The sequence below is a fragment of the Bombus impatiens genome, unplaced genomic scaffold, assembly GCF_000188095.3.
Source record: "Bombus impatiens unplaced genomic scaffold, BIMP_2.2 scf_0142, whole genome shotgun sequence".
Classification (NCBI taxonomy): domain Eukaryota; kingdom Metazoa; phylum Arthropoda; class Insecta; order Hymenoptera; family Apidae; genus Bombus; species Bombus impatiens.
In genome coordinates, this window is record NT_176561.1 from 3,176,759 (window position 1) to 3,187,178 (window position 10,420).

General features: G+C 41.4%; 1 protein-coding gene across 2 annotated transcripts in view; it reads left to right on the forward strand.

Annotated features, from left to right (window-relative positions):
* The window catches only part of LOC100747239 (protein apterous-like), a 57,979-nt gene that overhangs the window by 41,529 nt on the left and 6,030 nt on the right, over positions 1-10,420 (forward strand). For both annotated transcript variants that reach the window (XM_024365590.2, XM_024365592.2), the window contains exons 4-5: positions 3,537-4,066; positions 8,269-8,486. In XM_024365590.2, the coding sequence (XP_024221358.1) occupies positions 3,537-4,066; positions 8,269-8,486 (748 nt within the window). The remainder of the gene's footprint in view (positions 1-3,536; positions 4,067-8,268; positions 8,487-10,420) is intronic.

Below are 10,420 nucleotides of genomic sequence, written 5' to 3' on the forward strand. Positions count from 1 at the left end.
GGTTTGGGCTCGAAGAGGATGTACGAGTCTTATGGAGGAAGACTGATGGATTAATGAAGTGGAAAGTTTGGGTTTTTGATCAGTTGGAGAGATTGATGGCAAGACAGAATCATTCGAGTTCATAATAATTGAGTAATTGATAAATATTTACTTATAATACGCGTCATTTGCAATTTCCATCAATATATTATCGATGGAAATTTTCTATAAGTGCTGTAACAATTTCTATAATTTCTCTATGTCAAATCGAACTACTCCTCAACCCCTACGGAATACCATCAACATCAAACTACACCGCACTTCAAACTAAATTAATCCTCTTCCTCAATTTCACATTCAACTGAACAGGCTCCTCCAATCGAGTTAGAAAAATATTCGGTCCCCAAGCGAGTCCGACAAGTAGACTCGATTCAAAGTTCCATTCAAGCGTCGACGGGAGTTAGCGTCAAGCCGTGTCAACACCTCTTCACAGGGACACGGCCAAAACGACTTGAACGCCAGCGATGAAAGTAGCCAGTCATTCGGCACCCTGCCTTCAACGATGGGTGCCAAAGATTTCGACGAATAACGTTGCACAGTAGAACATAGTCTTCGAGTCGAAGGGATTTAAGCTGGTCCCTGGTAAAACCTAAACCTAATCTAATGGATTAGGCGCGGCGAATCTACTAGTCGTCGAGGGTCTCTTGACTCGAGACACATTGTTATCGTTGTTCTGATCCTATTGACAGCCCCAATCCTGCTACACATATAGAATACAATGGCTGCGGTAGTCTGGTTTGCGCCCAGCAGGATAACTCCGCGTATTTTTGCCTAATCGGATCCATTCGAGCATGTTGGGTAACCGATTGGCCCTCTTTCGAGTTATACAATAACAGTTTCATCTTTGCTATTCTTCTTCTGAGGATTGTTGAAGGTGTTTGTTAGGGGAAAAAAAGCTTTTGTTATCGTTCGTTGCTTTTCTGCAAAATTTAGGTATGTAATAAAACAAATATGTTAGAACCTTTATTAACTCATTTAGAATTATACAGCGAGATAACGTGTAGAGGTTGCGTACATGCAACGTTATGACAATTAGATTACATTCTTCCTCCTTTTCCTTCTTTTTCTTTTTCGTTTTATCTTGGATGTAAATATCTGTTTCGGGAAAATTGAATATATAATATTAAGTAATTTGATTTGTTGTTCATTTATTGTTATTAATAGAATGTAACGTATATTAATTAAGAAGAAACTTTATTTGTTAAATTGCTTGGTAGAGTAAAGACAGTTTAAACAAGCTTTATGTAGATTTAATGCACTATACAGACCGTGTTAATGGAGATACTAGATGAATGGGTTTTTTAAATCTTGTTTGCATTTCATTGTGTTATCGAACAGGGTATGCATCGAACGTGTTCCCTTTTCGAGACGAGAATACCGAGCAAACCGAGTCGTTGTTCCATCGAGAAACAACGAAACTCGTTACGCGGAGTCTGGCTTGCTTTTCCGTTACGCGATATCTGATCGTTATTCCCCATTTTCTCGTTTTCCAATTGCTGAGATCGTTGCTCCGCAGTGCGTGCACGATTTCTCGTGGCCACATCCTCCTTTTGTTTTCCCGCATTTCCCTATTCATTCCATCAATATCGCGTCGATCTCAGAAAAATCATTGTCTGGCTACGCGTGTTGACACGATTCCAGGGAGATCAAAAGAAAAACCGTCTCTTCTTTAAAATAGTCTCTACTTCAACCTCACGCTTTTACACAATTCACCTTTCTTTGAATCATAGCTTAAAACATATTGTAAGAAAATTTAGTAATCTGTAACGTTATCTAAATTTATTTGCATATGCTCGATTTTCTCTGCGATATTTTTCAAAGCGATGCACTGTTCCCTTTATTTAGGTCCCAAGTAATAGAGAGGCGTTTCTCTTTATTTCAGATACAAATAAAAATATCTAAACGATATACACGAACAATAATTTCAGCGACAGTTGTGTATAACATTACGACCAAGCCATTTTTCTCATTATCCTTCAAACATTCGTCTCACCAAACACCTCAAAGACAAACCAATGACCCAGGTTCGAGAATCGTTCTACATACGTCTGAAACACCATGATTATGCCCACCATATATTTCTATATGGTGCGGAGCAACTTAACGGAGACTGGATCCGACGTGGCATCAGGGTTATAAGATCGGGCACGTCTCTATCTAGGTTCTTTAGTACGGCTGCGAGGCGACGTAATATATTTGGGAGGAGGTGGAGAGTGAGATAGGTGGTTAGGTAGGTAGCCGTGGTGGATGTCGGGTAGATAGTCGACCGGCTTCGGTAATGGAGACTGCAGGGTGCCGCTAATGCAGTAGCGATGTCACGGTGCCCGTTGCATCGGCATATTCCTTCCCTTTCCGCCCTTTTGCTTCACCGCGGTTTACCATACGTGTCCCTTCCCTACCTTCGCGATATCACTGAGTTTCTATGTGTCGCCTCTGTCTCTGTTCCACTTCGATCCACGTTCATGCCACGGACACTTCTCTGGCGGTGGCTGTTTATCTGCTTGCTGGTTGCCTTTTTCCTTTCTTTCATTTTTTTCTCTTTTTTTTCTCTCTCGATTTAACGGAACCCTATCTGTGGGACACGGTGGATATCTCGGACGATGAGAAACATTCCCCATGCGGATGTGTTTGTATCGTTTAAAGTGAATGGAAAAATGGGCGCCGCCTGCATCCCGCAGTTACGATAATTTCTTGGTTATTTTTGTCATGGCCGTCGGTTCGATCTGTTTGTATGTATCCCGGTGTCGGCGGGCGTTGTACCAACGTCGCCCGATTTCTTGCCCTGTTAATTGGCCGGTTTAGTTCCAAAGATATGCCCCGCGGACCAAAAGCGGCGTAACTTTGCTAGAACGTTTAGTTACCCTGGCTTTTTAACCGGGCTGTGTGATCGTCTTGCAAATTGGGAGCTTAAAGATCGGGCTACTTTAGGCCAAGTTATTGCCCGTTGAAACATCATATTATTTTAGAGATATATTATATGTATGTAAAACAACATTTATGTCGTTATTATCATATATATTTAAAACTGTCACTTACGTTACAGGGATTATTCGATAATTACAAAAGAATTCTTTTAAACCATCCCAATATGTATATGAATGAGATATTTTATCGCACAGTCGTTCATATGGCGCTTTCAACAAGATACTTCAAATCTACCTCAGTATGTTATCCATAGCTAATTAGAGCTAAAGCAACACAACAAAAATAAGCAAATACATAGGGTATAATCACGATTTTGTCTTAATAAAAGAACACGTTGATATTGCTGAAAAATATGAACGTTTTTATGACAGTGATTGAAGAAAAAAGAAACGAACTTAAAATTACCTACATTTTAAGGAATGAAATGTCTCATTCATAAATTCAAGTATAAAAATCAATTAAAATACCTCACTTTTAAGTACCAGAAAATTAATCTTCTTTGTTTAATGATTATTCTCAAAAGAAAATACATTGTCTCCACATATATAACTTTAAATCTAAATTTTTTTCAGAATGTTTGGCAGTATGAAACGATGTGCCCGATGCCATGCAGCGATCCTGGCCTCGGAGCTGGTGATGCGAGCCAGAGACTTGGTGTTCCATGTCCGTTGCTTCTCATGTGCCGCCTGCGCGGTTCCGCTGACCAAGGGCGATCACTTCGGGATGAGGGATGGTGCAGTGCTCTGTCGATTGCATTACGAGATGGGCGCGGAGCTGCACCCGTCCCAGAGTCCTCCAGTTCCGGTTTATCCTCCCGGTCCGCACTATCCCGGTCAACCGTTCCCCTCGCCGGAATTCCTTCACCACCATCATCATCATCCCTCCCATCCGTCTCATCCGCATCACTCGATGCATCCTCAGCATCCCCACAGCCACGTAAGCCCGGTACCGCTTCAGCCTTCGACGCCATCCATACCCGACGCAGGCTCACCACCCAAGGTACCGTACTTCAATGGCGCCGCCGTCGTGCCGCCGCCAAGACAGAAGGGTAGGCCTAGGAAGAGGAAACCCAAGGATCTCGAAGCTATGACCGCCAACATAGGTGAGTGTCGTTACCCGTATCTGATCAAAAGTTTTGGAGGAAAACGAAGATGTGTTTGATGGAAGAAACCAACTACAGAGTAATTTGTTTTACCGTAAAGCCGTAGTTTTTTGAATCCTTAATTTCCAAGTCATAATTCTCGTATAGGTTCGTGTTTAAGCGCTACGCTTAATCTCCTATTAATTTTATGATTAATTTCTTTAAATTTTTGGCTAAACAATCTTTCGAGGTAATTCTAAATTAACTGATTCTTTATATTTTTAGCCTCCATGTAACACGTAGCAGCAAAATATATTTATACAGTGATAGCTATATTTCTCGATCACTTGTCACTTCCATCGAGTTATGTGACTTAGAAAGAAGAATTTGTGTCTGCGAATTATCTGGATCGTTTCTTCCATCGAGCATAATCCAGTGTTTTAGAATATTCGAAGGGAACTTGGTCGCATTGTTTTTCGTTATTCTTCCGAAGCGTATTATTTTGTTTTGTATCGCATGCTGTTGGACGATTTTGCGGGCATCCTAACAGCTGCAAAGTGATTCATCGCTTTCTCGGTTGCACCACGTACCAGATTTATAAAAAGCTTTGCACATTGTCCCTCGAGGAATGCAAAAGTTATTTTAGAGAAATTCTTCACGCGCGAATTAACATTCTGGCAGCGAATAGTATACGTATGTGTAGACACGTTTCAGAGATTCGATCGCAAATGAAGGTGAAACGTACCCGATAGAACAGATGCAAATTGGAATAGAAACACGTTGTACGAGCATTGTGCTGGAATGTATCACGCAATAATCATGGTTTGCAATTAGAAAGCACGAGACGTGTAACTCCGCAAAATTGCTGTACGATTTTTTGGACCGTGAAGTGGTCGAATGTTTGCTTAACAAGAAAATATCGCAAACCGCGTCAGTAGCTTTGAAAAACGAGGCGCTCAGTGTTGTTGAACTTCTCATCTTGAAAAATTAATAGCACGAAAACTGCGTGCCTATCGCAATTCAATTAAGCTGTGCTAAAACATTGTAATTCGTCAATGAGTCATTATTTTTGCTCCATTAAATTAACGTTTATTACTTTTAACGTTGTTATACCGAAACACACGCCAGAAAATTCTCTCTATCGTTGTGTTAACCTTTGAACCACTTTTATCTATACAAATTAGGCAATCTAATTTTATTAACAATCAACAACGCTAATCTTATTTATCAAAATTTGAGTCGTCCCTGATATAAGATCAATTAATATTCATATATTCTCTGTATTTAATTAATCTAAGATAAGAAAGAACGCGTTCCGTTTAACCGCAGCACAAAACGAGTTATTAATGATGAATATGGAAAGCTATAGCTCGATAAGACAATGACACAATTGCTGTATTACGAACAAGTAATGATATTTAAAAGATATATCTCGAGTTTTAATATTACCAACGATCATCTTAATTATCAGAAGGTTGCCTCATATTATATTCGACTTAACTTAATGACTTTAATCAAATCAACGTGGAAGACTCCGCCTGCAATAAAGTAGATATCACATAAAATTACGAGCAACTCCTATTTCTTCATTCCAAACAATCAATGTTACCTAAGATTTAGAAGATACTTCATCTTAATTTCATCGACGTTCTTCTTAACTACGTGGCAATCCAAATTGTCCACATAACCGCTTCGAATCACCATATAGAGACTTCATGCCAACTCGCATTTAACCATTCCTCTGTATCCATGTTTTAAGAACAGTTCCAAAGTGTACCTAGATCAGGTCCGAGGATTTTCAATCGTCGGTGTCGGGGCACGATCGCGATCGCGTGCACGAAAATTCTTACACGAGCTGCAGGGTCCCGGATCGGTGGACGTTGGTACGAGGGCCTCGGCCACGCGGTCAGAGATCGCGCGGTACGCGCACGTAACACGACGAATCCCCGAGAGGTGTGTGCTCCGCCGGTGATTTACGGGCGCGCGTGGGCGCGTGGTGTTTGCCACCGAACCCTGATAAAATTTGTCGCCGCGACATAAATTCACGAATCCAATCCCAACAAAGCGTGTACGTGTCGCGCGTGGGCAGCGCGCCGCGGCAGCTTCCTTCTCCGCCTTCGAGAACTTAATTTCGATTGTTGACCGACCGTGGGAACAGAGGAGGGACCAGAGACGAGTCGCCTCGACGAACCACCGGCCGTGCGCCGTTCTCTACCCCGGGACCAGTTCCTCTGCTTTTCTTTTTGTTCCTTCATTTTCTTCCTCTTTCTTTCTTCTCTGGGTCCTTTTCTTTTGGCTGTTTCCTGTGAAAAAGATCTCGTGGTTCGTGTCCGCGAACGATGATGTCTCGACACGGGACCCACGGATGACTGGAAATTATTTGTTCTGTTTGCTGGTTGGATAGCCTCGCGCGAGAATTTATCGTTTGAAATAAAATAATTTGATAGGGGGGGCCTTCGTCGATTGGACCTTTTTCGCTGGCAAGGTCGTCGGGCCTCTTCCACTAGAATTTCTTCCAGTTTTTCCTTTTATCTCGAGGTGTGCTTGGTTTTAGAACGTGTGGTGGTCGTTTGACAATGTTTCAGATCGAGAAGACGAGGTTGTGTTGAATTTTTTTGCGAGACATTTCCAACTCGTCTAACCTTGGAATTAATACAATTTCTAAGATATGCTAGCTCTTCCTACTTCAGCTATTTATACTTTTTACTACCTGATACGATTGATGGTCTGATACGATGATTTAAAAGATTGAATCTATTCAGTAACAAATTTGATCTTATCAGAAGTGATTGTTACAATAATGAAAATATGTTGTTCAACAATCTGAACTCCATTTTTTCATAAAATATATCATGAAGCATGATTGTATAGTATAGAGTCGTAAAATGCTTTAATAGTATAAAAATAGGATAAAGAATATCGATACTCTCTCACGGTTCCAAATAATCGTCTAACGCGGTAATTAGAGATTCTCATAAGATCTCCGTGAGATCTAGAAGTTCATCAACTGAGCGGCAGAAGTTCGCAGGATGCAGTTCAGATAGCGAACGGTCGCGAATGAACGGGTAAAGAGAAAAAAGGAAAAAAATATGTAAGAACGGTCGTTCATCGTGAACGAGTCAGCGGTTTCGTAGATTTCCACGCGATAGAAGATCGATCTCGATCTTATCGATCCGCCATCTGGCTGGACGGCTGTCGGAGCGTCGCTTTATTCTCTGGTGGACTAGCGAAGTCTCGGAGACAGGATAGATATACCGGAATGAGGTATCGTGCCTGCAAACTATTTGCTGCATAGAGTTGTAATTGGCCGTGTATCCACTGGTCTTTCGCATACGCTATCACCCTTCTTGTTTGCACTCGAGGAGCTAATGAGCTGTGATACACATCAAACAGCGCTAGAGTCGCGACCAGCCGCATTGCCGCTTCCGACGGTTCTTCGCATTGCCTCGAGAGCCCGCAATTGTTGCCACGATAACTTTATTTCCGATCGAGACGCGTGATCGTCGGTTACCAACGTCGCCCCCCTATCGCTTTTGATTTTCGATGAGATTTTTCGGTAGCGTGTTTGCTGTGAAACAGTGAAATTGATAGGTGATGGCAATACGAAGAGAAGTTAGGAATTTGGGAGGGAAAACATGTTCCAGTTTCCTTGAATTTCTTAATGGAAGGAAGTTTTGTTCCATGTGTATTTATTTTTAACATTATATTATTTATAAGAATTGCAACTAATAACTTTTCACCTGATATTGAATGCACTAATAAAAAGATTCCATTGATTTCTAAAAACAATAGAACAAATGACAGAATCGGTTCAAAAGGATTGCCAAATACTGTACAGTATATCTAGAAAATCCACGACTGACAAACTTCCAAATAATCCAACCGAAAGAAAATATAGCCGAGTAAACACAAATCTTCCCTATCAAACCTCCATATCATTAACCCTTTCATTTAAACAATTAATCGGTAAACGATAAACGACGGTAAATAAAGTCGCGGCGATATTGACGTTCCGTGGTATCGGCGAGAGGAACTGCGTGGAAGGCGAGACATAAATCCAAAGCTGGATCCAACCCTTAGCGCGCGAAGAGAGGTTCGGTCCACCGCCGCCGGGAAAAGATCCCCCTAACTGATACAGGCGATACGGGCGGCTTCAAAAATAGCCCGCGACACCGGTGTTTAATTAAGACGCATAATCCGGATGTTGGGAATTTATGTTGCAGATTTGAACGCGGACTACATAGATATGCCCTTCGGTAGAGGAGGACCGGCGACTCCCGGCATACCTGGTGCCAATAGCAGAACAAAACGAATGAGAACGAGTTTCAAGCATCACCAGTTAAGGACGATGAAGAGTTACTTCGCGATCAATCACAATCCGGACGCGAAGGATCTCAAGCAACTTTCCCAGAAAACTGGCTTGCCAAAAAGGGTGTTACAGGTAAGCTTTCGATCTGGTGACGAAGCCATAGCCATAATCTTCGTTTCGTGCTACATTTACTCGAGTTTAATCGTGGAATCGAGTTTTGCGACGTTTGATGATTCGCGGGATGTGTCATCGTTACTTGCACGTGTGTCCGCTTTTGTCTTGGGAAGATTTGTTATTGATTGACAATGCTCTGGATGGAGGTTCGACGCACATTGATATTGTGGAATATATAATCGGTTTCTTGGTCTAAGAGTAGCTTTCTTCGGAGTTAATTAATTGGGACTATGCTCTTCCTGAAACGTATAGACGTATTGGCGAGACATTGGATACTTCTTAATTTAGTTTAAAATTAGATTTTTGAAAATTAATATAATTTAGTTGCCCTTATATTATTCGTTATAATATATACCGTGTTCCTTATAGCAATTAATAATTATCAACTTCGTTATTTGAATTGAACCATAGAAAAACTTACCATAGGAAGATGATAGTAAGTGCTACTTTTAATTACCAATTCATCATGACTTTGTACGTTTAATCAAACTCCATGTGTTCTTCGTTACTATAAATTGATCAAAATTATACGAAGATTGAATTCATTTGAACAAAAACAGTCCCCTTATAGAACATACAAAAATTCTTACGAATGACTGTACTTATGTATAAAGCACATCATCTTCTGTCAAATTCAATCTTCTGAATCGTCTACACATTGAACGTTCCATCGTATTTCCACGCTAGACAAAATATTTAGAGGCGTGGAATCGCCTTGATGCGCAATTAAAAGGAAATTTACAGGGTCGGTTCGCGGGAAAAGTATTCGCGTCGGGCGTGCACCGGCCTCCTCCAATTAGTGCACGCCGTCAATGACGCATGACGCCCTTCATAGGCCAGCTAAAACTGTCCCCGGGACCTTTTCGGCTACGTCGTTTCGGACAGATTGTATCGTTGCGTTCCCTCTTCGTGTTGTTCGATCCAGCCGCGGTGTCTTTGGAATTTATGCGACCGTGTTACGTTTATTTCGGCGGCACTTGAAAACGTGGAACACGCGGCGGTAGGTTAAAGATAGAAGAGATTGTTAGTACGCGAAAAGAGAAGGTCCCGGGGAAAATCGTCGCCCTACCGTTTCCCTGAGATCCTACGTTTCGATCTAGGCCAGACGGTGATTCATTTTTGCGTGAAAGATAAGTAGGCTGATTGTTTTCTCAGTATCGATCATCCTCCTACTTTGGTGAAATGTCTGTAGCTTTCTCCATTTATCTTCGTTTGGACCTGCATAAGTTCATTAATCAAAAGGAGGTTGAACATATTTTTGAGCATTTAATACGCTCGACAATTTACTAGATTCTTGATAAATTCGTACTCTCTTCATTCTTGTAAAATAATTCCTCTCATACGTTGATGACGATTTTATTTAATTATCGATTAGTATCGTTGGATCATAGGCAAGCAGCGATTACATATTATATAAGAATTGAAAAATGAAATAATCCAAATTCTATTATGATCCTAAAACGATTCAAAGAACACAGCAGTATTAGGAGTCGAAAGTCGACTAAAAAACTTTCACTTTTCAATTCCCCCATTTCCAATACAAACTCTTCTTTCCCTTAATATTATTTTCCTAAAAAACGAAGCAGCGCGAGCAAAACGAAAAACGGAGTAAAAAAATCGTCGCGACGGAAAGACGTTGTTTCGAATAGATAACTATCGGTGTCCGTAGACGAGGAGGGAAGAGGCCGGGCCTACAGTTTCGAGAGGGTCGCGGAGGTTTCCAGAGGCGGGTAAAAAAGGTGCAGACAAAAATCGCGGTTGGAAGATGGATAGCCGGTGGTTCGATCGTTTTTCCTCTTTTTTCACCGTCTCTCCCTGCACCCCTTGTGCGTGGCGTTCGGTCGTCGCCACGCTTGCCAGGGACTCCTATAAAAATATTCACGTGGCGGGTG